This window comes from Colletotrichum fioriniae (genome assembly GCF_027942845.1).
Source record: "Colletotrichum fioriniae strain IMI 355084 chromosome Unknown scaffold_2, whole genome shotgun sequence".
NCBI lineage: Eukaryota > Fungi > Ascomycota > Sordariomycetes > Glomerellales > Glomerellaceae > Colletotrichum > Colletotrichum fioriniae.
In genome coordinates, this window is record NW_027076838.1 from 2,792,755 (window position 1) to 2,820,497 (window position 27,743).

At 53.7% G+C, this 27,743-nt stretch overlaps 4 protein-coding genes across 4 annotated transcripts; 2 read left to right on the top strand and 2 right to left on the bottom strand.

The window, feature by feature from the left end:
* Positions 1-2,657: 2,657 nt before the first annotated feature.
* On the top strand, positions 2,658-6,586 carry BEM3 (Rho GTPase activating protein; the record flags this gene model as incomplete). The annotated part of the gene is made up of 2 exons (XM_065756558.1): positions 2,658-6,249; positions 6,297-6,586. The coding sequence occupies 2 exons, from the start codon at positions 2,658-2,660 to the stop codon at positions 6,584-6,586; spliced, it is 3,882 nt and encodes a 1,293-aa protein (XP_065614927.1).
* Positions 6,587-7,454: 868 nt separating this feature from the next.
* Positions 7,455-10,410, top strand: N0V96_002572 (uncharacterized protein; the record flags this gene model as incomplete). Its single annotated transcript, XM_053187389.2, has 2 exons — positions 7,455-9,126; positions 9,197-10,410. The coding sequence occupies 2 exons, from the start codon at positions 7,455-7,457 to the stop codon at positions 10,408-10,410; spliced, it is 2,886 nt and encodes a 961-aa protein (XP_053054893.2).
* A 2,411-nt stretch (positions 10,411-12,821) lies between these two features.
* Positions 12,822-13,745, bottom strand: N0V96_002573 (uncharacterized protein; the record flags this gene model as incomplete). The annotated part of the gene is made up of 1 exon (XM_053187388.2): positions 12,822-13,745. One exon carries the CDS (start codon positions 13,743-13,745, stop codon positions 12,822-12,824), a length of 924 nt encoding a protein of 307 aa, XP_053054892.1.
* Positions 13,746-19,272: 5,527 nt separating this feature from the next.
* N0V96_002574 (uncharacterized protein) lies at positions 19,273-20,226 on the bottom strand (the record flags this gene model as incomplete). Its single annotated transcript, XM_065756559.1, has 2 exons — positions 19,273-19,588; positions 20,222-20,226. The coding sequence occupies 2 exons, from the start codon at positions 20,224-20,226 to the stop codon at positions 19,273-19,275; spliced, it is 321 nt and encodes a 106-aa protein (XP_065614928.1).
* Positions 20,227-27,743: the final 7,517 nt, after the last annotated feature.

The following is a 27,743-nucleotide window of genomic DNA, read 5'->3' on the forward strand; positions in this document are numbered from 1 at the left end:
CCACCACCACCACCATCGACCGGCCACTTATTCCCCGGCACCCTGTTTAACCTTCAGATGTACGTTCCTCTCCCCCGCCGTCCCCCCTCCTGTTAAGGTCCGGTTGCGAATGCCGCTGCCGACCTGCCCTGAATGATGGAATGGATGTTTGGTGACGGATACACTCGACTGGTTGAATGTACTATACAGATAATATTCTGATCTTCTTATCCAGACTTCTAGGCTCTCCGCTAGTTTTATTGACGGCCGACTCGAATGTTACCCTCCTCTGCCACGAACAGCACCACAGATCAGCCTCCCTTTGCTAGTTGCTGGAAGCGGCAAGACGGGAAATAAGGGGTTTCTTTGATCAAAACATCACAACACCACAACATCAAATCCTTCCCCCCCCAACGCTGGTCGACTCTGAAGCTGGTCTGTCTGGCCTGGCCCACCATCATTCGCGTTGCATTGCACTGCATTGTTCATCGGAAAACCTACACTTCGGCCACCCCAACGGCCACATCCTCCCGTCTCTTTGCTTCTGGCCTCACCTCGCGGATGCCAAATCGTCTATAGCCGAGTTGCTTCTCTCGCTCTCTCTCTTGTGTCTGTGCCAGCCAATGGTCCTCTCGTCCAGCATCACCCCCCGTCACAACACAACACACAAACACACACATACATACACGCACACGCGCACGCCTACCCAAGACAACGGGCACTTGTCTCATTCACGCCCGGCTGGCAGCATTCCTTTCACAAAGCATATCCGGCACCGCGAAACGGGCCCTCCATCCCTCCCTTAGGACTCGAAGGACGCCATTCATCTGATCTACTGTGCTCTGCTCTGGCCCACGTCCAAGATACAACCTCACCTTCTTTGTCCTTCCACATCCTCGTCATACGTCCTGCTCGCCCTGCAATACTACAGCAACCCGTGACGACAACCTCAACTCCCAAAACCCAACCCAGCAGAGCCCAGATTTACCTGTCCGACTGGCTACCTATATGCATCAGAACAGATCAGAGTCGACTCTCATCAGCATCGTCTAGTCCTTGCACACACGACTGACCCCTCGGCTCCGCTCTCCGTCCGCGTCCCTTCCCGGCTGGATTCGCTCGCTCCCGAGAAACAAAAATAAAAAACCTATACTACAATCTGCATCCCGTCTGGAAGGAGGCCGGTCTACATGCAACGGCAGTCGGGGTTACCCAGGCATCTCGAAACCGCTGCGAGGTTGTCCTGCGTTAAGCTCTGACCCTGCACACACCCCTAGTTGGGCCGCCGGCCAGTTGTCTTTCCGTCGCATTGCCCACCATGTCGCAGCTTGCGCTCCAGACTCAGAGTGCCCAGGGCTCAACTTCAGATCCTGATGCTTCTGGTACGACTTCCACGTCTGGTCCTCCCGTTGACGCATCCGCTTCCGCTTCTGCTTCTGCCGTTGCTTCTGCTGCTGCTGATGCTGCTCCACGCTTGTCTGCTGTCGCCCCCGGTGCTCATCATCACCCTCGCCTCCCTCACCAAAAACATCCTCTTCACCGGCTGCAGGTCGCAGACGTCTCCTCTTACTCCCCTTCTTCCAAGGATGGCCCCACGACAGGCCTCTTGATCCCAGCATCCGATCCTGCAAGCATTAGCAACAACAGCACCACCGCCAATACAAGCATCGCTGCCGCTACCGCTGCCAGTCACACTCCTAGCAGTGCGACCAGCCCTCTTCTTACTCCATCTCCAAGGTACGTTCCACTGGCCTCCACTGGCTCTGATTACCAAATGAGTAACGGTCCACTCTTTGCTCTGCTCTGCTTCGCTCTGGTTTGCCTGTCTGCTTCCCATTTTCCCTCTCTGCGCCTTGCTTTTTCTTGCTGTCGCTGCTGTTGCTGCTTTCTTTCTCCTCCTTGACCCTACCACCTTGCCTTGCCTTTTCCACGCCCGCCAGACAAACAGTCCTGCGACTCGCTCGCTTGTCCACTCACGCCAACGCCTACCACCGAACGCAAACCGCAGAAGGAGAGAAAGAGAACGCAACCTCTTTCTGCCTCGATCCCCGGTCTGCGAGGATATCGTGTGCTTGTCTTGGCGGCCTGCGACTCTTTAATTTTGACTTTTCGCTCAACGCCGACTCCCCAGCTGCCTTGCCATCATCTATCCTGCTATATTGTGGGACTTGGATCCACGGCTCTGGCCTGGCAGCATATTGACTGATGCTCTCCTCCACCCTATAGATCCCCTCGGCGCCCGATACCCAGTCCCCTCCACGAGAGCACTGCCATTTCTTCGCCGACAAGCCCTTTCTCTCCTCGATCGTCATCTTTCTTCCCACCCGGCGCAAGATTTCATACCCACCGTTCTCGAACTGTCCCAGACATAGTCACGACGCCCACCGACGACTTCCGCTCTCCAGTAGATCTTTCAGGAGAACCGCAGACATATTACCAAAGCGATTCGTCCCGCTCATCAACGCCCGAACGCAGCACACTACGGTACGCGTGCGTCTCGTCGCCTCCTGCCGATTCGACTATTTCTAGTTGCTCCCCGCGTTGCCACACATTACACAGCTGACAGACGAAACAGTCACAGTAGACCAAGAATATCACCGCTCCCTACGAATGATAACCGAAGCACCTCCGAACCTGTTCTGATATCTAGGCCTCTCGCAGGCCCCCTCCGATCTCCAATGTCCTCTTCCGGAGGATTGGCCGCTGCATCGCGGGGCAAACAGAGCAAAGGAGCGCCGCGGAACTCCTCCATGGACTCTGCCATTTCAGCCATTTCCACAAAGTCACAGTCGCACAGAGGCGCAGCTGGCAGTCAGTCTGATCCCACAGACATTGAGGGATTGATCAAGACTGCAGGCAGCCCGGAGGCGGTAATCCAGTACCTGTTGAAAGAGAAGAACTCGCAATCGCAACAGAACGCGCAACTATGGCGCTTAGTCGACAAGCAGAGGGCCATGATTTTGGGTCTAAACAAAGATTTGGAACGGGCCTTGAAGGACAAGGAGAAGTACCGAAAGAAATTGAAAGAAGTCATGTCAATACCGGAATTCACAGGGGCCGACGGATCGAAGACTAGCAGCAAGGTCCTCAAGATGCCCGTTAGCAGAGGGATACCGACAGTCGACGTCAGCGCTCCAAAGGAGCGACAGGTCGTTGCACCGGACTCGCCAACTCTAGACTCCGACAGTCAGAAACACTCGCCCGTGGATATGGCCATGGCCCCCTACCCGATCACGCCTCCCGCAGACCAGCCCAACGGCCCTCCATCAGCTGTTGGTGCTTTACTAGACCCGTCCCACGAGATGCCTAAAGCACATGAGCACGCTTATGATCAATTCGACCATGACGCCGAGGAACAAGCCGCGGAAGCGGCACGCAGGGAGCATGAGGACGATCAAATCATGGATCTTCCCCTGAACTTTGGCCTTCCACCATCCCGAAGCCTACCGAGCCAGCCGCCAAGCATGCCTCCGCCTAAGCCTCCAGGAGTAACAGAGCCAGCATCCGCAGCCAGCGAAGGCATTTCACAGTTCCCTGCCCCACCGCCACGGAAGCCTCCCCCGGCTCCTTTGCAGCTCCAGAGCCAGTCTCAACTAGGCGCTGAAGACGATGATTCTGACTCCGATTTCGACGACATTCTAGAGGTGGACGAAATACTCACTGAACAACGCGGTCGCCGTAGAACACGCGAAGAAGATGACCAGGACCGGGAGATCTTGGCCATTCAAGAGGCGGAGAGAAGAAGCTTATCCAAGAAGAGCACAACACACAGTCAGACTAACTCACCGACTGAGGCCATTCCCGAGGCCCCAACGGGTTTGCCACCAAGCCCGCCGAAGAGGATGCAGCGTGAGAACATCCCAGCTTCTCTGGGATCAGTTCTTAGTGCAACTACTCTCGACGCTCCCTTGCTGAGCCCTGGGCTACCATCAAGTCCGCGTCCGATGGGCGGCCCGTCATCTGATAGCCCTGCACCCAGTGTTTCGTCGTTCCCCGCCGCACCTCTGTCGCCACGGCCACCTCGTCAGCCAATCCCACTCCCACCCGGCCACTCCCTTCAAACACCAGCCGGCCCAGAGCCTATGGTTCTCAAGAGCCCTCAGCCTCTGAATATTGTCAAGAAGGGATGGGATTCAGCCAGCGAGAAGAGCCGTAGCAGTCCGACCGAACGTGGTCGCATCTTCAAGGGGTTCACCACCGAGGAATACCCCGATCTACTCCTGCCGCCAAACGTCTTGCCAACAATCAAGGTGAAGGTTGCGTCCTCGCGCATGAAACCGTCTCGAGCAAGTTTGATGTCTTTGACACAACTGGAAGAGGATCCGGTGTTTACGCTGGCCATTTTCTCGCGTTCCGAACCGGGCGAGCTTTGGCGGGTTGAGAAGGATTCTGCTTCGCTCGCAAAGCTCGACCAAAGGTTGAAACAATGCCCGGCCTTCACCGCAAAGACACCAGAGAGGTCACTCTTTAGTGGCCATGCGCCTGCTAAGCTCGACGCGCGGCGAATTGCTCTCAATCACTACCTGGAAGAGCTTCTGGAGACTCCTCTGGATACTGCTAGTGCTCTTGAGCTCTGTAAATATCTGTCGACCCAAACACTGCCACCAAACGCAGATGACGCCGGCTCGATGGAGAGCATGGCGGAAGCTAAAGTCAAGACTGGTCCTGGCGGCCGCCCTTTCAGGACTGGATATCTCACCAAGAGAGGCAAGAACTTTGGTGGCTGGAAAGCCCGCTTCTTTGTCCTTGATGGGCCGCATCTGAAGTACTATGAAACACCTGGGGGCGCCCACTTGGGCACCATCAAGCTTCCTAGCTCTCAGATCGGCAAACAGTCTCAGAGCAACGAAAACCAGTCACCGCAACCGTCTGCCAACTCGGATGACATGGACAACCAGTACCGTCATGCATTCTTGATTCTCGAGCCAAAGAAGAAGGACTCGACCAGCCACGTGAAGCACGTTCTCTGTGCCGAGAATGATAGGGAAAGAGACCAGTGGGTTGACGCTTTACTCAGATGGATTGATTATAAAGATCCGGAAGAAGATGAAGCCCATGCCGCGAAGCAGCAGACTCAAGATCGCCAACATGCTAGCGCAGCTGAGCGTGCCGAAAAGAAGAAGCAGCGATACAAGAAGACCGCTTCACAGCACCATCATCAGCCTACCGAATCCGACAGCCTCATAGGCGTCAGGTACGACGCGACCTCTCAAGGCGACCTTCCCCACCATGGCGGACCTGCGCGTCCCAGAAATCCTGGACACATGGCAGAGATCAGCCATTCTGTTGAACCCATGGGAATGTCTTCGCAGCCATCCATGATGATCTCCGCTCCACGGGATATGCAAGTCATTGCCGACTCTGCGCAATGGGGAAATAGACCAGGACTTGGCGTTCCCGTCAACGAGGAGAAGAAGCTGAAGAAGCGAAGCTTTTTCGGGTTTGGCCCCAAGACGAGATCGTCATCCGACGGCCAAGATTCTCTATTTGGTGGAAGCGAAGGCGGTTCGTCAACACCTCCCCAGGGCGGATACCAGGGACCAATTCGCCAAGCTTTCGGGGCTCCTTTGGCCGAAGCTGTTCGTTACAACCACCCTGTCGATGTAAACGTGCCCCTCCCCGCCGTTGTGTATCGATGCATTCAATACTTGGACGCCAAGAACGCAATTCTAGAGGAAGGCATTTTCCGCCTGAGCGGCTCAAACGTCGTTATCAAGCAGCTACGCGAGCGCTTCAACACCGAGGGCGATGTCAATCTAGTGACCGATGAGACTTACTACGACATTCATGCTGTGGCGTCGCTATTGAAGTTGTATCTCCGTGAACTTCCGACAACAATACTCACTCGGGACCTCCACCTCGAGTTCCTGTCTGTCACGGAGATGACAGACCAAAGAGACAAAATTGCCGCTGTGTCCGAACTGGTCCAGAGGCTGCCCCAAGCAAATGCCACTCTACTCAAGTATCTGATTGCGTTCTTGATCAAGATTATCAACAACGCAGACATGAACAAGATGACGGTCCGCAACGTGGGCATCGTGTTTTCTCCAACTCTGAACATCCCAGCACCGGTATTCGCGCTGCTGTTGCAAAACTACTTTGGCATCTTCGGCTTGGAACCTGAGCAGTATGAGCTGCCGTCTTCATTCGCCGAAGGAGAGACGGGCCGAGAGAGATCAGGCTCCCTGCCATCGATGAACAATGGACTTCCGAATCGCCCTTCCTACGACCCTTCCCAACATGCGCGTCCTTCTACATCAGCGGGGTCCAGTCAGTCACCGCATCGCCAGAGACTGATGGATGCCATGACTGGCCAGCAACGCACCGGCAACACCCCCCCTCCTCTGCTCCAAGACCTACAGAGTGCTCGGCAGTCTCCCACACCACCACCAAACTACCCATCGGCCGTGGTACAACATATGAGCCTCAGTACATGCCATCTGGATATCAGAACAACAACTACCAGCAAATGGCTCGTGGCTACGACAACGGTTCCTCAGGATACGACCAACACAAGAGACGCGAGAGTGCCATCTTTATGGGCAACATGGTCGGTCTCAACCCACAAAGTTCCAAGAGTCGATTGCGAGAAGAGACCCAGTTCTGAGATGCCTTACCTTGTCTCTCGTCAGTCTGGTTGCTTCAGGCCTCACTTTCACTCCCTCGTTACGCAAACATACCCACTCGTTTACACGCAGCGTTGATACCATGCCTTGCATATTTTTCTTCACGTTTTATTTATTAATGTCAGCCCTCGGGGCGTGGACGACATGATGGCGCCAATATACCCGAACATACCACACCAATCTCGGATCGACGCCGAGCGCTTTTTTAATACCGATCAACACCTACACATCTCAAGCCTCTTTGTACTGTCAATTGTTTCACATTCGCATTCGCGTGCCAAAGTAGGAGTGAGCTGGAAACGGAGTGCCTGATGGCAAAGTAGAAGATTCAATGAGTCTGAGGGACAACATTTGTATCATATGGACACAGGAGATACTGCTGTTCAAGGCGTCGCTGTCCCCCCGTGCGGCTTTTGATGGTTTATGCTTGCTTTGTTTCACAGATCTCAGCATGGCGTTGATGGTGATGAGCTGCGAGTGGCACCTCGTCTCATGGTTTCCGGGATCGCATGCAGCGAAGGTGTGGCTTTGGCATTCTACATATTTAGTTCAGCTTAAACAACGGAAAACCTTTTTATCAGTAATTTTCACAATCTGAGAAGGGACAACCTAGGGTTAATCTGCTGCAAAGGCGAGATGGGAATGTGAATGCACTTTTGAATGTCACTCAGCGTGATACTTGCTGCCCTCGCCGCTGACTAATATTTGTTAGTGACGGAAAGGTCGGCGCACACCCGTCGGCCACAACTCTCCGTGCCCTCCGCCGAACAAAGGTCGGTATTTTCTGTCGCCGTCACCGATCATCCGATATTGGCTTTCAGCACTGCACCTCGCCAAGCTCCGCTCGCAATGGATCACGGCGCCGCAGTTCTCGACCCAGCACTACGAAGCGCGGAGCCCTCTAACAATGACAACAATGGCATGAGCGGGACCCCTCAAGGCGCTGCCGGTGCCTACCACGATGACGAAGCCGCCGCCGCCGCTGGAGCAAGCTCCGAGGGACAGGGACAGGGACAGGGACACCATCACCATCAGCACCACCCCGACTCCCCCGAGACGCCTCACTCGGGCCACGACGGCGAGACGCCGCAGCACGATGCGCTACACGGCGGGAACCACGACGACCCCAAGCGGCCGCGCGCATGCGAGGCGTGCCGGGGTCTCAAGGTGCGATGCGAACCCGATCCGAACGATACCGAGGGCCCGTGTAAGCGGTGCAAGAAGGCAGGGAGGAACTGTGTTGTGACAATGCCGACGCGCAAGAGGCAGAAGAAAACGGACTCGAGGGTCGCGGAGCTGGAGAAGAAGATTGATGCGTTGACGGCGAGCTTGCAAGCCCGCGGAAGCTCCGCGGCGCCGGGCGCCGCGCCGGCGGTGACGACAACGCCGAGCGCGCATACGACCTTGCCTACGCCGGGGAGGGACGAGAATCCATACAACAAGGGGTGGGGAGGCCATGGGCTCGCGAGGGAGTGGACTTCGAGTACGGTTGCTGGAACGGGGTTATCTGTGGAAGGGCTCGATCCGCAGGAGGCACACGCGGCGGAGAAGGGGCGGTTCGACCACATTACTTTTCCCGCGCCCTCCGCCGCGGCAGGGCAAAAGAGGAAACACTCGGACCGTGGGGACGATACGCCGAGCGGCAGCGACATACCGGAAGGCGGACAGATCGGGGCCAGGCCGGCGCCGCCGATCCACATGGGCAGCGACTACGCCGACGTCGTGGAGCGCGGAATCCTGAGCGCGGACAAGGCGGCGGAGCTATTTGAGCGGTACAATACGCTTATGGCGCCGCACATGCCAGCGGTGGTGTTCCCGCGCGGCGCGACAGCCGAGGAGACGAGGCGGGCGAAGCCGCTGCTGTTCCTGGCCATCATGGCGGCGTCGAGCTCCGAGAGCCCCAACGTGCAGCGGAGGCTGGTCAAGGAGCTGATGCAGATCTTTGCCGAGAAGATTATCATCACGGGCGAGAAGAGTCTGGAGATTGTGCAGGCGCTGCAGGTGGCCGTGATATGGTACTGGCCGCCCGAGCACTTTGAGGAGCTAAAGTTCTACCAGCTCGTACACATTGGCGCCGTGATGGCGCTGGACATCGGGCTGGGGAGGCGCACGGCGGGCAGGAAGATGCAGATACCGTACCAGTGGCGCAATCACCCGTTCAAGAGGGCGCCGCCGCCCGACCCGACGACGAGCGAGTGTAGGCGGGCGTGGCTGGCCGCGTACTTCCTGGCGGCGAATACCTCCATGGCGCTGCACCGGCCGAACCTGGTGCGGTGGACGAGTTTCATGGCCGAGTCGATGGAGGCTCTGCAGACGAGCGCGGACGCGGCGCCGTCGGATAAGTATTTCTGCCATCTTGTGTGGACGCATCGACTTGCCGAAGAGGTGGGCATACAATTCTCCATGGACGACCCTGCTGTGGTGCCGAATATTACGGATTCGAGGACGCAGTACTCCCTGAGGATGTTGGAGAGGGATTTGGAAAAGTATAGTGCCTCCGTTCCCAAGGAGGAGATGCAATGTGAGTTACTATCCCCCTTTATACTCACGACGGTTGTATGAAGGCTGTGGCTGACGACCACCGGATGAAGCAACCCTCAAAATGTCCTTCCACGTCCTCTCGCTCTACATGCACGAAATCGCCCTCCACACCCAAATGGACGACATCCGCCCGCCCTTTGACACAGCCACCCTCAAAGACGGCATGCTCACGAACCTGACCCTGACAACCTCGCACATCAACGCCCTGTCAGCCTGCCTCTCAGCCATTGACGGCATCTTTGAGGCGTTTTTAGCAATGGAGGTGCCCAGCATTCGCTGCCTGCCCGTCTTCAACTTTGTCCGTGTTGCCTACGCTGTCGTGGTCCTCATCAAAATGTACTTTTCCGCCACGGCGCCCGGCTCCGAGCTGGGGAGGGTGATTGACAAGGATAACATGAAGGTGGAGTATTATCTGGACGCGCTGCTGGAAAAGTTCCGTGCCGCTGCGTCGGATGATCGGAGTCGTCCTGCGGCGAAGTTCTTGATTGTGTTGGTCATGTTGCGGAGTTGGTTCCTGAAGCAGAGTAAGGGGCTTGCGATGGGTGTTCTACCTGTGCCGGACGCTGCTGCTGGGTTCAAGACCTCAAATTCGCAGCCTGAGACGCCGGCTTCTGCTGCACAACCATCTTCTCGACGGCCGGACGCGACACCTGCTTCCACTGCCGCGGAGGAGCAGCAACAGCAGCAACAGCAAGCGCAGCAAAGGGTGTATGCAGGGCAACAGCATCCGCCGATGCATGAATACCCCGCCGCCAACACGCCTCTTCACCTGCTTTCAGAGATCGCTACGCAAAACGATCGTTCTGGCGGTGGTAGTGGTGGTGGCGCGACAAACAATATCCTCTGGAACCCGCCCCCGTCACGCCAGTCCTTCCTCTACGACCCCAGCGCCGTCACGCCTACCCCGATGGACGGACCTGGTTCCGGGCCGGGGACAGCGGCGTCGAGCGGTACGGCGGCGACGACGGTTGCAGGTCCGGGCGACGGAAGTGGAGCAGGAGCCGGACCGGGGCCGAATCCAGTGGCGCCGTGGCTGAATCCCGTCTGGACCAACGATTTACAAGACTTTGGACTCGACCCGGGCTTCACGAACGATTTATCGCTCGAGGAGATCACGACGGGGTTCGGAACGAGTCCGGGAAGCTTGAGCAACGGGATGCGGTATGTCATGGCGCAGGATCCATGGTTGAGCGGGATGAGCGGGCTCGGTGAGATTTTTGAGGGGATGCCTGGCGGATCGGGACCGCCCATGTTTCCCATGTGAACGATACCCCCGGAAATGGTGTCGAATTACGGGAACTCACCTCCATGGCAAAAGGCCGCTCCTATGAACACCTGGTTCACGCGCGTATCTACGGCCGGCGTTTGTTGACGCTCGGGGGTTGGGATGAACCTGGCGGAGTGGCCCTGGCTATCCGGCCGGAGTAATGGGAACACCTTGGGTCGGATGTCGCATTTTGCGTATACGGCCTGTCAACTTACCACCGACCTGCGGGGTCTGCTTCCAGACCCCCGTCCCTCATCCTCACCTCAACTCTCCGACAAGAAGGGGGACAGGAGAGTTAACTTTTACGGAGTCCTCCGAAAGCGATGACAGAAATCACGATACCATTGTCGACCGGCCCACATCCTTTCTGGTCTAAGCTTTCTAGCGACGCTTCTAGCCCTACTCGGGCTTCGGGGGTGGAGGGTGATTTGGACATGCTCGGAGCCGAAACACCTCACAAAGAAAGCCCAACCGACGGGTCTTGACTCATTTACACAACACTAAACTATTGTCTACATGAAACTGCCATACTACAGCATGGCAGAATCTTAGTTACGGCCGAGGACAGATCCGGGGGACTCTGGGGAAGGAATGAGGGGCAGAGGAATATTGGTCACAGAGGGGGGGGACCAGGGGAAAGATGGGAAGTTTAACTCTTCTGACGTCTCCCAGGGGCCCGTTTGGGAATAAGAAGTCAAGCACAAGAAGAGAGGGGAACCTGGGATCAAGATCGCACTTTTTTTTTCTTTGGAGAAGAGATGAAGCGGCGGAATCTAGCTTCATCCCCTCTTAGATGGTCGGAATAAACATCCCGAGGGGAGAGAGGGAGGTATTGGAGTCGAGGGTCGCTCGCTACAAACACCAGTGAGTTTTGGGAGCTCGTGAGTGGAACTGAGTTGTGCTCTCGCAAACCATCCGATTCTACATCCCACGAAACTCCACAACCCATCTCAGCAATGTCGTTGTTTATTTTTTTTTGCATGTGTCATTTATACGAGATACCTATGTACGATGAATAGATGCTTGGAAAGTCTGGTCAGGCGAACAAAAAAGGATAGATTTCTCTTGACTGTTATTCACATTCACACAAAAGTACCTCAACTCCTCATTACCCAACACTCCTACCTACGTGTTCACATGCTACACCGGGCCTTGACTTACAAATGGAATGAGTTGATTGATGATGACTGTCCGTCACCCCTGGATAGGACGGGACCTGCGGTGGACTACCAACCACTGCTTCACGTGGGGAATGTAATGACAGAAGCTCCGTGGAACCAACCCGTCTCCCCGAGCCCACCTGCTGCCCTACGGTGCCTACGCACGAATTCGCCGCCCGCTAGTGAGACCTTGCAAGCCTGGCTCCCGGCGAATGGGAACGAGATACCGACCACCCGGAATGGAGACCCAGTTTAATCCCACGCTGTGTCTTTCGGGGATGCCTTGGCTGCTTACCACCCGTGTCTAACAAGTTGCCTAACAAGTTGCTTGCCGCGACCCGAGAGGCACACATTTACATTAGGCATTGTCACTCACCCCTCGTATTTGGCTATGGTAGGTGAGGTCTCACTGAATGATAACATCAAAATTTTGGGTTGGGACCGCGAAACTTTCAATTCGGGTCCGAGCGTGTTTCTCATGGTAGCTAAGCTCGGCGTTCATCGCCGGCCGTTCATCCGCCTCTCGCCCGGGCTGTGTGCCCGCAACCTAACCCCTCTTCCAAGTCCGGCCTGTTGTGAACTCTGTACCTATCGCGGCCGCCTGATAAAACGCAAAATCCATGCTTCCACCCACCTTCAGTCTGTTCGGCCGCCGGCACAAGCCCGGTCTCCAACCCAAAGCCTTTCGCCGCGTGACCGCCAGCGATGTAACGATACCGGAGCCCTTCCCCCTCTCTGTACGCCAGACATGAATCCATGTCGAGATCTTGACACCATCAACATTCTCTGATGGGCCGCAAGCAATAGCCAGGCATGTTCTTTTCCGGACCAATTTTGTTTTGGAACCCGAAATCTTGCAATTTGCGATTGTCCTCCCCCATATTCCCCATGCCGTTTGTAAACTCCTCGTGAAATTGCAGTTGCATTCCGCTTCCGTGATCAAATGTGAGACAACGGTCTCATGTGCATGTGGTATGGAGCTTCCCCGCTCAGTGTGCAGCCGCAACCGGGCTGCATCACAACCAACCGAACGCCACGTGGGGTTGAGCCGATAGAAAGTGTTCCCCAGCTTAAAAAATAGACAGGGATGAAGGACGCTCAGAATCTGTGAAACGCTTGATGATCTTTTTCTCATTTTCCGTTTGGCGAAAATCATGTTCTTGTAGTGAAATGCCATCTTTGACGGGGCTTGTTACGATGGCATGATGATCAACATCGGTCGTAGTAGCCGTTCCTGACGTGAACATTTCAGTCCATGTAGAAATCGCCCTTGAGGATACGTTCCTGGAAGGCATCAGGCTTGGGTCGCTCCGGGGCCTTCGGCTTCATAGCAGCCGCCTGGGCGGGGGGAGCAGGCATCTCGGAGACTGATTTCTGACGGTCGTGGGCGACGCCATTGCCGGGGCCGCGAGGAGGAGAGGATGAAAGACCAGAGCCAAAAGAGAAAGACGCTCGAGGTCCTTGAACAGAGCTCTCGGCGCGAGATCTAAGCTGCTCAGACCAGTTGAAACCTTGGTCTGGACGAGAGAACACGTCAGAAGATGATCTTTGCTTATGTGCAATGCTTGCCTGTACAGTGCTGCTGGATCGACGCCTGGCCGACGACAGAGCAGCAGCGATTGACGAAGTATTGGCCGGTGACGTGGAACTCGCAACCGAACCAACACCTCGTGAAGAGTGCACACTGCTCCGTCTGTCGAGGGCGGCAGGAGTGCTAGGCACGGGAGTGGCAGAAGCAGAGGATAAGTCATTACCGTTTGAACCCGGACTTCCACCGCCGTTGCGCATGGTGCGCATTGCCTGAGCTCCAAAGCTCATTCTGCGGGTGAAGGGAGTGGCAGGTGCTGTGCGGGCGTTGGGGGGAATCTCCTCCTCGTCGATTGCATTCTCATCGATGGAGTCGTTGGAGTTGGTCGAAAGACTTCCCCGTCGGAGAGAGTTGAAGGCACTAGCACCAGTGGGCGAGGTGCCGGTAAGGCCGAGACCGGTGGTAACGGAGAGTCTCCGTCTCTGAGCGTCGCTGGTGCCAGGGAAAGCACCGCCGTTGGAGGTGGAGTTACTTCTGAAGAGACCGGCAATAGCCTGCTGGGTGACTGATCCACGTCTCTGGCGATGCATTTCGTTCGGGTTGTTCTGGGTGTTCTGGTTGGTATTGGAGTTGTCGTTGGACATGATGGGCAAAAGAGATGGTAAAGGAGCGAATTGGGGGCTGTAGTATATGTAGTCGGGGATATCGGTATGTCGTGCGTCGAGTTGTTGTATGCGTTTAGGTAGTCAAAGGGTAGTCCAAGTTGTGTTTCGGAGGTGCGTCTTGCGTGGGGTGAGATCTAGAAAGAATCGAAAGAGGGATCGAACGGGGAATCGTTCGACAGGTGCGGATGTGTGGAACAGGGTGGTTATATATCGAGGTGGCCGATGGACTGATTTGGGGTGACACTAGGGGCGGGTTACAAAAGGTTGATCACAAGGGAAGGGCCAGGGATGGGATGAGTGTACCTCTGTAGTGCGTCGTGAAAAGGTGTCGATCAAGGGGGTTGCTGGCCTGGCGAGAGGCAGAAAGAGAGACTTATTCGTCTTTGTGCTTCGTTTGTGCGTTTGTGCTGGGGGATCGACGAGGGAAGCGTCCTCTCTAAGCGGCGCTTCCAACACAAGCAGCTAAGCGGGTTGAAGCTCTAAATTGAGTGACGTCGAAGCTTAGGGGGCAGGTCTTGGATCAGTGGCAGCACCCTAGGTCGGGCCAGGTAGCAGGGGAGAGGGGCAGGGAGGGCCAGATTGGCAGAGTAAACGGGCTAGAGAGAGTTGAGAGGAGGGGCGATGGCTGGTTGTTCTCACTGTTCTGTAGTGGTTTGGGTGAAACGGTGGTGTGTGCTTGCGTGCGTGTGTGCTAGAGGTGCTTTGGTGCCGGGGGCGGGCTGCTGGCTGGTCTCTGGGTGTTGGGCGGATGGCGTGGATTTGCTTGCTCAGCCAGGACAGGCGAATGATGGTGGGATGGCGGTGCGTGTGGGGAAGAGGCGAATGCGGTGTCGGATGGTCGGTCGGTCGGCTTGCGTTTGAGAGGCCGATAATAGCTTCTTGGGTTCCGAATTGGATCTTAGATAGGGGCCTAGGGTTGGCCAGTCGCCAGGCTGGAATGCTTGACAAGCACACAAGCTGCTATCTTTGTGATGCCGCGATGAATGTGTTTTATGGCTCTGTGTGGATAGAGGTGGAATTCTGATGGGTAGCTGATGTATTGCATTCGTGTAGTATCCGTAGTCCCGTGGGAGGGTTAAAGAGGGGAGACAGGCAGATGAAAGAGGTTTAATGTCAACGCAAGGATCGTGATGTTGACGGGGAAGGGTTCAGGTGTGCGTCTGCCAAGTTGAACGGCATTGAGAAGACCGGAGACCAGAGGAGGCTTGTTTGATGGAGCCGTGGAAGGAACGCGGTTTACGGCTGGCTTGCTCCTTCTACCTTATTGGGGCATCTGCTCCTGCCTGTCTATTCGTTCCTTCTCTTGTCCTCGCTCTCGTTCTTGCCGTTCGTACTCTTCCTTGCAACACCAACGGCACCTGCACCTGCACCTGCCTGCACCTCTGACCTGCACTGGAAAATGGTGGAATCGTGGAGGGATAGAAGGAGCCACCACGACGCGGGAGTCTTTGGAGCCAAAAACGGTCTAAAAGACCCAAGATGCCAAGTTCAGCATGGAAGGTTGGCGCGGAGGCTACGGCAGCTCCCACACCCTCAGGGCCTTCCTCATCCACTATACCACAACCCCGGCTGCCCACCCAGCGCGGGCTCACAGACACAACACCCAATCACGGAAGGCATGGCCTCAGCGTTGCTTCCAGCAAAGACACTTTGGCGGCATTGCGCACGGGTACGTACCGGTCTTAGCGCAATTACTAGTGCTGGACGTGCTGGATTAGCGCTTGCAGCCACTAGACGGCCGGGTTCTGAACCAGCCAAACCCCCGCTTGTCGACGTCACCCAATCGAATGATTTGCGGGGTAATCAAACCAGCCGCCAGAGGTGGGAAAGAGCGACGGGACGTTTGACTCTCACCTGCACTTGCACTTTTGACTTTGATTGCACTTGCGAGTTGCACCTGTCTCTGACTGCTGTGGAAGTCACGCCGGTCGTTCGTGCTCTGTTACTCTTCGTACTCTGTACAATCCACACAGGTGGGAGGAAGGAGCTGGGCTGCATATGGAAGGATTTTAGCAAGGACCCAACATGGGAAAGAAGGGGTCCTCTTCACGTTCTCCGGGTCTCTGTTCCTCTGTCTCTGTTTGACTGCCACGACTGCCTACGTCTCTTCCACCTGTCTCTGTCCCGGTCATTTAATTCGTTAGGTATGCTGATCTTTTTGGGAGGTATTGGGCCGTAATTAACCATCGTTTCCTATCCGCATTTCCTGTCTTGCTTTTTTGCCATCTTTGCACATCTTCTATCCTCTCTTCCTCCTGCCTGTCCTCCCCCTTGCCCCCTCCCCCTCAGTCTTGCATCAGAACCGACCATCTGCGGTACGTACCCAAACCCCCCTTCAACGCCTATCCACCACCACCACCACCACCACCACCACCACTGCAATGACTGCCAAACACCTGTGAATGCAAAGATTCCCACACAGCTCGCATCTGCAGACTCAGAGACATTCACCCATCTCGCCCGCAGTCCACCACGCATACGGTTGCACCCATCGTATACCAAGCTCAATGCAGTCTACCGTCTAGACCACCAAGCACACGCGCGGACAATAGACAGACGTCCCATCTCGCGTGCCATCGCATGCCTGCTCTCGCCACTTTGGGCCGTCTATTGACCACCATGGGCCCATCCGCAGGCACCATCATCTGCCCATGTTTCTGCCACCTCAAACATCTCGAGCTTCGAAAAACGAACTCTGACTTCAGACCAGATGGGAGAGGCCAAGATCTCGCTGCAACTTCTCCACCATGTACAGTACGAAACTTTTGTCAGCGGGAGTCATCCCCTTGCAGACTGCCACGACTGCCAACCATGAGAACAGACTTGTTGTTACTCGACAAGCTCAAAGTCTGTACTCTCCTCCTCTGAACCCAAGACCAAAGACCCTGAAGGTCTAGGCTGCTTTGGAAGCTTTCCGATGCAAAACTTGCCAAAGACGGCCACATCGAAATCTCCAATTCCCTCCTCTTCAGACCACATTCACAACCCACACTACGCTCGTGTCTCTTCGACCAACACGAGCAGCTGTCGTGTCACCATCCGGTCCTCCTTCAGTCACGTTGGGTGTGCTGTACATAGACTATTGGCAACCAGGCTACCTTAGCTCGACATGCTGGACTTCGACGCCTCCTTCTTCTATCTTTGACAGCGCCCACTTGGCATGCAGACGGGCCCTAACAAGTGCTGCCCCGGATAGACAAACCATCCGTCAGCGACATGCACACTGCTCCAATTACCCTCCGTCGCTTGGACCAGGATGCATTTCAGGTGGCACGCAGGATCTCAGCGACGAGAGATTGGCGAAGCAGCCTGGTCTCTCAGCCGCCAGAGACAGGGACGTGGGCAGTGGGGGTTGGTTGGATGGATGGCGAACAGTATCCGTACTCCGTACCTTACGGCTTACGGATACAATGTCTTCTTTCACTTCATTGATGCACCGCACCCGGCTACTCGAGTCAATAAAGTGCCCGAAGCAACGAAGCAAGGAGGGGAACATGTTTCTTTCGACGCAACTTCACGACTCGCTGCATCCTCTGTTCATGCACGCCTGTATCCCACGTCGAAACTCCAAGAAGAACTCTGGCACCGCACCTAGTATATCGTTGCACATATTGGAACGTTTATCTCCTCCTTCTTCTGTTGATGCTCTACCTAGATCCCACCCTCCCGAACCCGTCATCCCTCCCCAAGCCAACCAGAACACCGCCGACCTCCCCGAACCCTGGCCTGACCAACCCTTCTGTTCAACACTTCCCCAGACTATCCACATCCGCAGCTCCCTTCTTGACTCGTTGCTGGGATTCCCATCCATCTTCGTCTTCGACAACGCTCGACTTGGTCTGCTTCCCCGCAAATTCCGGGTCTCAACACCAGCGGACCCCATTTCGCACGCGGATTTCGTCCTTGGCCAGATAGATCCCCGGCCTGCCAGATTAGCCCTCCCGCTAGCAACACGACAACCGTGAACCGTTCTCTGGCCACGCAGCTGGCTTATCTTGGCAGCCAGTCCATCCAGTGCAGCCTGCCCTGATTTTGCAACCGTCCCACATAAGCCATGCGTCTTGTTGTGTCACGAGAAAGCTTAATGGTGAGAGGCTTACTCCATTGGTGATGGCTACGTTGATCAAGGTCCATTCCAACATTTCTTTTGCTAGATAACACAGCAGCGGCCATGAGGTTCATTGCCACCTCTTCCGCCTGTTTTGCTGTGCCGAAACACCTGGCAAGCTAGCACTGCAGGCCGCTTCCCGGAGGTCCGGCTCCGCGCCGCGGTAGTGTAGAGCTCCTGGTGGACCCTGAACCCACGGCACAGCATCTGAACCAGCCAGCAACATGTGCAAGAACGGTCACGCGTCCACATCTTCTCCAACTCCTGTTAAGTTCCGTTACCCCGCCTTGTTTGAATCAAACTCCGAAGTGGTGGGCAAGACTTCACTCGCAGCAGGCCAATGTCGATGCTCTCTTATCTCTTTCTCAATTCGGGCTTCCCTGTCAGTAAGCATGGGCTAGTGATGAGGGGTGACGAAATGATTGTCACCGAGGGTGATGTCAAGCAGTTGCGTAACCTCGCTAGGTTGTCTAGGAAGATGAGAACATAGGGATTGCCCAATCGCTACCGTGTACGAGCACATTAGTTCCCTCGAAGGAGGCCGTTGTCTCTGTTGTTATCTGTTAGAGGGCCTAGCTGGAGTACCTAAGCTGAGACTGAGCTATGGCAGGGTTGCAACACATCCAGATGCCAGTCAGTCAAGCCAACTTTATTTCAATGGCGTTGGACAGACGAACTTGCTCTACGAAGTGGAGCCAACATCAATTTGAATTGACTCGCTGATTCCTTGAGTCCGGATACCAACGGCAAGGGTAAAGAGATGGCCAGTAAGCAAATTCTGGTGATGATGATGATGTTGATGATGAAAATGTTTGATGCAGGATTCCTCTAATAAGGGGTCAAAGGCGCCCACGTTCGCTACTACAAACTATTTACTGTTGTATATCATATTTATATAAGAATGGGGGTCACATAGTATCCTTCTTCCCAAGCCCTATATTCTATCTTGATTCTGGATAAAATTATTGACTAATATCGATATTTAGAGGAGGGGGTATCGGGTAATTCCTATGTCTCGGGAGCGAGGTAGGTTAGGAGTCTGAGATAACCCGTTAGAAGAGGACGGTGAGATGGCAGCCTTATTGGCCAGTAAGCAGGGTATAGCTGTGACATTGTGGCAGCAAGCTCATCAATTGAAGAAGATTTGTGATCAGTGCATTGAGGAATAGAATGTCGGTCAAAGTTATCCATCTATCAACCCATCCACCCTTTCATCCGCCAATGATCTTTGCCCCCACCTTACACTGGTCTTCAGGCAGAAGAAAATCCGCTCACAGATCACTATCCCGCGCCATGATGTCCTTCATTGCTGCCAGTCGGTCACCTTTGATTTGAGCTATCTCCTCAGCCTCTGCCTTTTGCAACTTGGTCATGTACTGGGTGAACGCATTCCCGAGCTTAAGGACCTTGTTGAAGTGGCTCGCGTCCGGCTTGACCCCCCTTATCTTCCGCCAGTGCCAACGCGCTCCTGACGCAGTTGCGGATTTGCCTGCCGTTGAGGGGCTGTGAAGCCCAGGATTTGGTCACTTCGCTGCCTAGCGCCTTGCACTCTTCCCGTGAGAGGAGAGCCGGTGAGCCGTCGCGGCGCTTGCGGCCGAGGTCTTGGATGAAGATCTTCCAGACTTCTTTGCGGAGGGGTTCGTCAAATTCTGGCATGCCGATTGTGATGTGGATTCTGGATTGGAAGGCTTGGTCGAAGGCGCCGATGCGGTTGCTGGTGAGGAACATGATGCCGTTGAAATATTCCAACGTTCGGAGAAAGACTGCGTTTGAAGTCAGCACTTGGTCGAGGTTTCTTTGTTCGGATTCAAGAGGAAGACGTACTGGATACCAGCGCGTTTCTTTGCAGATTATCGTAGTCTCGGTCCTGCAGAAAAATGTCTGCTTCGTCTAGCAACAGTATGGCATCCCATGCTTCGGCATGATCAAAGATCTTTGACAACTTCTCTTCGAGGGTCTCGGGATCTGTCCCAAGATCTCCTGCAGTCACCATGTAAAGAGGCTTTTCGAATGATTCTGCTACGCACTCTTTTGATGCTGTGTCAATATCAATCCTCGTCAATCCGAGTAAGAATACATACCGGCTGTCAGCGTTTTGCCAACGCCTGGAGGCCCATGAAGAAGAATGACCAAGCCCTCGCCCTTGCCGTCAACTAGGTCATGGAAATTGGTACTATGCGCGAGATAGGACTTGACCATGGCCCAAATGACTTCTTTGTACTCCGCTTTTAGGACTAGTCGTTTCCATGCATCGACTGCAAATTGCACAGGTTTGAGGTCGACGACATTGTACCACACTTCATATCAGTTAGTTCTACTAAAGCGTACGATGCTTACGAGTACCTACCCCATCCTTTTTCACGGAGACTGAATGCGTTAATGTCGCAAGGGCAAAGCATGAGGGCCAGCTCATCTGGTTTAGCGGTTAGCGGAATGCTGTCGTAGTCGCGAAACCAGCTGCTCCACGTCTTTCCAGGAGGTGCGATTTGAATATTGGCACCACGAACGTCGTAGCCTGTTCCGCGATCAGCGGTCGTCTGAACATTGACAGACCCCCTCACGGCGGCTTGGCTCCATTTTGTGATAGCTTCGCGTTTGTCGAATATGAGTGCTGGATCGCTTCGGAGCTGGCCTTCGTTCATGGTCCTGTCGGACTGTGTGTCCACGATCACTCTCATCCCGGAAGCCCCATCATGACTATGTCGTTTGGAGATCGTCACTTGTTGAAATTTGGATGTCGTATGCATGTCCCAGTAGCTCTGGCCTCGAGAAATTGCAAATGCCTTGACAGCATCCAGGTCTTCCATGAATCTTGCTGGTAGGTAAAACAGTTTGGCGATCTCCCTTCCGCCATGCGATCTTTCCACGGTCAAGACATGATATCGTTTCAAGAAGACACCCGACGGCGGGCTGTAGTCTATCGACCAGCACCTTAGCTGTAGTAGTCCTTGGTGCATTCCAGGTGGTGCAATGTTGATAATCGGGTAGTCGACTATGTAGCATATGGTCTCCAGCCCCGAAGCCCTTTCGAAAATGATGTCGCCCGGTTTGTAAAGCATCCAGAGATCGTCATATTGGACAAGAGTGCTAGGGCTGGCCGATTCCAAGGCCTCGAGTCTCAATCGGGTTTCGTGGAAGATTGGTCTGAGAACCTCTAGGATTGTCTTGGTAATGCCAAGATTTGGTGTTGAAGTTATGGTATTGTCGGCGATCGTAGACGTTGGCTGTGTTGTCGATGACTCCCTCTCTAGGGCGTTCAAGCGGAGGAAAAGAGAGACATACGGTGGATCGAAAACCACGCCTCGATCTGTCAACCTTTCAGAAAGGGGAAATGGCTCAAGGCCTCTTAGGAAATCGCCAAATTCCCACCAATTTACCTCTACTCTTTCTGGTCGGACTTTTCCAAATGCATCCACACGATGGTAGAAAGTGACCTCTGGTATCTGGGCTGTATCGGTATGTTTCTCGTCTTCCGATGGCACGCCAACTAGCTGGACCGTTTTGAAGCGCCCCTGACGATCCCTATATGATCGTAATGTGGCATGGCCGATTCCGACACCGAACTAGTATTTGTGAGACATGTGTCACGGAAGACGCCAGCACGTGAACATACTTCGTTGATTGCTCGCGAAGGAGCGGAAGGATCGGTTTTCTTTCTACTTCCATCTCCCGATGTTGTCATATGAATTGACGGTGCTGGAGACTCATCAATCTCGCTACTGGGGGAGTCCCGGTAACTATGGTTTGTGCGCTCATCTGTTTCGCTGTGTGAAATGTCGGATCCTGAGTTCATGACGGCGGGTCAAGTCGGAGGTCCGTCATTCAAGGAGTCTTTAAAATCCAGAGTAAGCTTTCCACTACCGGTAGATGCTTAATTGGCTGTGCAAGCCGTTCTTTTATATCACGATTGCCTTTAGCTCGCCTAAAATGCTCGGTCCCTAGGCGAGGCTGCCGTCTGCAGTATGTTCACGCTAGGCACAGCTTAATGTATTGCGAATATCTTAGTGAAATGCAAATGGAATCGACTCAACCGATCGATCAAAGTGTGGCGTGAAGCACTTTCTACCTGTCATATGGTGTGCGCATGTTGAATCAGGCTTTGAGCAGCAGTCATCCTGCATCTTACATCGTATGACGCCCTATCAGGCTGCGTATTCCATCACCTCTATTTCGACTGGTAATCTTCTTAAACCATTCATGTGTTGCCAAAAGCTATCAAGAACTGATCCTTTCCTATTTCCCTCCGAGAACATGCCGCCCATGTGGACGAGGTGTTGCGCCCTCGACTTTTCGATGATTTCATTGGTCAGCCTGATTTCTGGCTGTGGCATACCGCAGTAAGTTGCAGATGTCTCCTGCATCAGAATGTAGCGCTTTTCTGGTAGTATTGGGCAATTGAAGTCTTGCTTATCGTGCTTATGTACATTTAGGCAAATGGTATGCTCCAATAGCACTGACTGCAGGCTGGGAAGTCATGCAGATCACGAGGGCATGCACGGTGAATGATGAGCCCGCATATTTCCCCGGGCGGCCACTTCAACGTTCTTTTGGAGACATCGACCAGGCTGCCCAGATTTCTCTTGTATGCTATGTTATAAGGATGTTCTTAAGGCAAAGTCTTTGATTGTGCACTGGGAAGAATTCTCATAGAAACAAATGTCGACCGCAACATGAGCAGCAGTCTATACGGTGTCAGCCAGCCCCAGACCGGGTTGGCCCTCTGAGGCGAATGTTCAGACTGGGCCATCCACCTCCGAAAGCACTCTCCAGACCCCGACTTCGTGATAGGAAACTGACCCAACTTCTTGAAAAGACTAAGCCACAGAAATTCCAATCCATGGATGAAGCAGAGCTAATAGAGTCTTTGAAAACGCTCCAAGAAACTCAGGATGTTGGGACAAATACGACATTATCTCGCACGCCAAATAGTATTACCGTCGACGTGAACAGGAATGCGTGGGCGCTTGATGTGACCGCCAACCCATCTCTGAGAGACAAGTTCGAACAGCTGGGGTTGGCGGTAAACGAATACAACATCGCGGCTACTCATGAAAAACGCGAGATTGTGGTCAAAAACGGCTGCGAGCTTCAAGATGTTCTAGCTCAGGCGAACGCCTTGCAGGAGGCCAGACCTTCAGATAAGGACGACAAAAGCCTCAACGACAACATACAGGCAGGCTTGCAGCAATTTTGCAGATCGACTCTTCATTATGCTGCAGTCATGGATGCACTGGCACAACATCATCCTGAATGGGTCAGTCTAGCTTGGGGAACGATGAAGCTATTGCTCATGATTCCAATCGAGTACCAAAAGGTTAAGGAAGGTATTGTCACCAATCTTGGACGTATAGGGAGTAAACTGGAGCTTGTGAGCCTACTTTTGTCTTTCTATCCATTTGAGAGAATGACAAATGCGGCTGCGACCATCTACGCGTCGATCGCAGATTTCCTGGCATTTAGTCTGCGGTATTTGCGTAGTAATTGTTTGGGTATGAGAGCTTCCGATGAAAGCGTGGTACATTCAACTTGCTGACTATGCAATGTCGCCCGCCACCAGTCAAGACCTTCAAGACGATGGTCGCACCTTTCGACACCAGGCTAGGGCCCATTCTCAAGACCATTGACGACAATTACGCTATTCTGAGACAAGAAGCCGAAATTCAGTTCATGATCTATCAGTTTCAACGACACTATAGTATGCAGAGAGACCTATTCGAGATCAAAGAAGATCATGGGCGAATCATTGGAGTACTAGAAGGTACCACTGCCACAAAAAGCCTGTTCCAAGACCTTGTTCAGCGCTGATACGCTCAACAAAGAAATAATTCGTAGGGACGACATGGATCGAGAAAGAAGAAGCAAAACGATAGATGGTCAGTGCAAAAATGGCAATGCCAGTTGGAAGTTCTAACGTTCCTCAGCATCTGAAAATCTTGACCGAAAGCTTCTGAAACCGCCCGAGCTCGAGATATGCGATGATTTCTTCCAGGACCTACTTCCCCTAGACAGAAATCTACATCGAGTTCAGCTCCAACTAGATTTGCTACCAATGTCTTATCTGGAAGAGAGCAGCAATGTCCTTCGTCTTCCTTCGTTCCAGGCATGGCTAAGCAGTACAAAGTCTGGTCTTCTGTGGGTAGATGGATATGAGATACCTCGCCGCCCCAGCTGGACGACAGACCTGTCTCAAAAGGTTGTGCGTGCAGCTTCAGAGAGCGGCTATGACACACTTTCGTATTTCGGGAGCCTACATCGAGGAAGTGACGACGACACACCAAAGCCACGCGCTCTCATACAGAGCCTCCTCTTTGGTATGCTCCAGAAGTTCCCAACAGTGACTTCGCACGGCGATCCGAAGCTGTTCAATGCCGAGATCTTCGTTGCTGCCAAGAAAGATCTGGACCTTTCATGGAGGATTTTCGTGGAATGTCTGCGCGTTCTCCCATCTTCTACCATCTACATCATGATAGAAGGTGTTGATCACTTCGCCAGGGCGGGGGATCAAGCTGCCGACTTCGAATCTTTGCTGGAGCGCCTAAACACAATCTCGGCTACTTTGTTAGACGAGAAAGTAATCAAGGTTGCTTTGACATCTGTTCGACCGAGCGCAGGATTTCAGCACCTGTTCCCCAACCTAGATAGACTCGAGGTTCGCCATGACCACAAGCTGCTTATACGCGTGCCAGCTGCAGCCGCGCGAAGACGCAAGCCTCGATCAGAGTTGCAGAAGAAGAGAAGATCACCCTTTTATTCTCCAGGCCCAATGGAGGAGCCAGGACAGACTGATATGGGTAGCGACTTTGCTCCTTCTGACTCAGGCGTGGAGAGCGGCGGCAATGTAAGCGATTCAAGCTCCGACTTCGATATCTTTGGTAAAGGCAAGCGAAAGGCAGACCGTGCGAGGTCCTCTTGGTCACGTCCGACTACTGGAGATAGTCGCGCGAGTCTTGTACAAATTGACTCCGAGAAAAAGGCGAAGTCGACGGGAGAACAAGAGGCCGAGGAGTCTGACAGCTCATTCGACATATATGGGGCGCCTACTACTGCGTTGCCTGAAGAAAGCCCAGCCAGTGAAGGGGGCCTATCAGATTTTGCACCATGAAGGAAGAGTAAATTCGGAGCTTAACACTTTAAGGTCACGGTATTAAGCCATAGTTGGCCCTTCTTCCACAGACCCTAATTCTTATGCGTAAGGGTTGATAGTTGTTCGGATGAATTTCGTCGAGAATGGCTATTAAAGAAAGAAAACCAATTAACAAATCTGTCTTTGGATCCGAGGCATCAATAGTTCGGTAGAAAAAGTCGTCAGATCTGTCACGCTTTCTTACAAATTATTCCTTGAGTCCCAGTGGCCTGCATCCAGAAGCGTAGATACATGTGTGGGAGACGAAAGCGAGTCCGTTTTCTATTTGGTATGGCGCAATGATGAAGCACACCGCACGCATTTCATGATCATGTGAGTAATCACCTTTCCCGAGATCAGTCTCGAACACGAGACACTGACACCGGCCACTTTTGATCAAGAATCGGCAAGCTTACACCGAAGGACATCTCCGAAATCCATCTCATCGAGAGCAGCACGGCCTGTGGGTTACTGCGGCTGGCCAATGACGGGGATGGCCCGAGTTCAATGTATTGAGGCACCCAGCCTGCCGGATTTCCGACCACGCGTCACGCCGGAAGCAGTAGGTTGCCTGACAAATAAGTAAGTTTGGTTTGATCTGCGAGTAAACTTCGACTCAATTCTCCCCGCGTCGATGCCTTCACCAAACTCAGCGCCTTGCAGAATGATAGATGCGGAAAGTAGGCTGTGCAATCTTCGTGACTCGATGAGACCGTTGACGTGTGGACTGTTCGTCATCTCCGAGAGACAAGGACTGCTTCTGGGCTTTACTTTGGGAATCTCACGACAAGCATCGACTAGTGCTGGGTATGCACTCAAGCTTAAACGCGCGGTTCAAGACGGACACCCGTCTAGCGATAACTCCGATCTAGCCACCAGACCCATGCTGGCCACCTGTATCAACGGACATTGGCTTAGAGAGACCATCCATCATTGTAAGTTAATTGAGTAATGTGAGAGCAATGCATTATGATATGTGAGTCGTTATAGCGATGACCGCCCAGAAACTGATCGACGAACGACCTGGACGGGTGCAACATTGACGAGTCCTTGGCGAGGCCCGCCTGAGCGAAATTGTTGGGACGACGACGATCTCGTGGATATTTATCCGAAAGCACAGTCTTCGGACGATTGCCAGCAAATTTGACCGCTTCGGAAATCGCGTGGGACTCAATGTGGGATAGGTATTACAGTTTCCCCTTGCTGCCCCGTTCATTACAATATGATGTGGATTGAGCGTCCCGGAGCCTTAATTCTCCAACCTGGCTAAAACGACAATGAAGGGGAGGCTTAGCAGTTTTCGCACTAGCTGAGAGTTTGAAGCACCTTTTGAGACCCTGCTACTGCGGTAATGCCGCTCTTGATTCATGTCATTGACCAGAGCTTAAACTCTCTCTTCCCTCCACTTGCGGCGGGGGATAAACGCAAGGCGGAGAAGATATGGAGGCCGGCCGAGGAGACCGCGGGCAGCGTGTCTACAGGCCTCGTGCTTCCATCTTACGGATAACGGATACGGCATCTTTTGCCTTGCTCCTCAGCACATGCAGGGTCCGTCCCAGTTTTGAGATCAGCCCACCAGCGAACCTGAGACTCGGCGAACTTTGTTTTCCTCCTCGGGCTGGCTTGATTCTGGTCCTCTGGTAACTTCTCTGCACGCACGCTCTAGCTCAGGGCTGACTCTGATAAATGCAATCACCACGTGTGGACATGTCGTAAATATCGGCTGCCTTTCTGAGAATCAGACGCCGCTAAAGTACCGACGGGTGCGAAGCGTAATATCTTCAGCTTACTTTCGAACTCAAGCAATCTCAATTTGCTGAACTAAGTGAAGAATTATGATTCATGTTTCCTTCTGCTTGTTTGTATTCAGTTAAGCAAGTCCACGCGAAACAAGAACTAGATGACGAGGCCGACATGTCTTGGCGTCTTGACTGATCTTGCCAAGCCACCAAACACGTTGCCTCGAAATCGAGTCCGGTTGCTCAAGCGATTGGCAGATTGTTTATAGAAGCAATTGAAACCTGCTCATAAGGCAGGGCGACATATCCGACTCCGAAGCGCCTGCCCGACGAGTCATCGATACAAGAAGAGGGCGAATGACCACTATGCGAAATGATCAGACTTGTAGCAGATGGTCTGAAGGCTTTTAAAAATTCGGCAAAAGATGAAGTAGACCTGACACTGAAGTGAAGAATAGGACAGAAGTTAGAAGGGGGAAAGCTAGGTCCAGACCGAGGGAACGCAGCCGAGGGTTGGATGAATCTGAAGCGAACACTCGTTCTCGCCAAGAATTGTGACTGGCGCTTGTGGTGGGAAGCTTCCAAAATTGAAGATCTTCAACCTGTCTGTCGGTGCCTGTGATCCATGGAACAGCTTCAAGAAGAGGCACTCAAGAAGCTCGCGCGATGGGAACGCTTCTGGTTGGTGTCTAGACGCATTGAGCAGAAAATTCGTATACAGAGCAGCCCCAAGGCGAGCGAGATGAAACGCGATGTGCGGCGATCCCAGCCAGCGACTGGCTCAAAAGATCAGCCCAAAACACATGCGGGTAAACCTTCTTCTCCTTCGAATCCACCCCAAAGCTTGTCTCTCTCGGTTCAGACATCAGACGGGCCGGGCGATGCGCGCGGGGTGGCCGTTGTGGACACCCACATTGTGAATTGAAGCTTCACCCGAGAGCGAAACGACCCCTGAAAGCATCGTGAAGACCGGGACTGAGTTGTTCTCCATCGTGCGGCGGACAGGG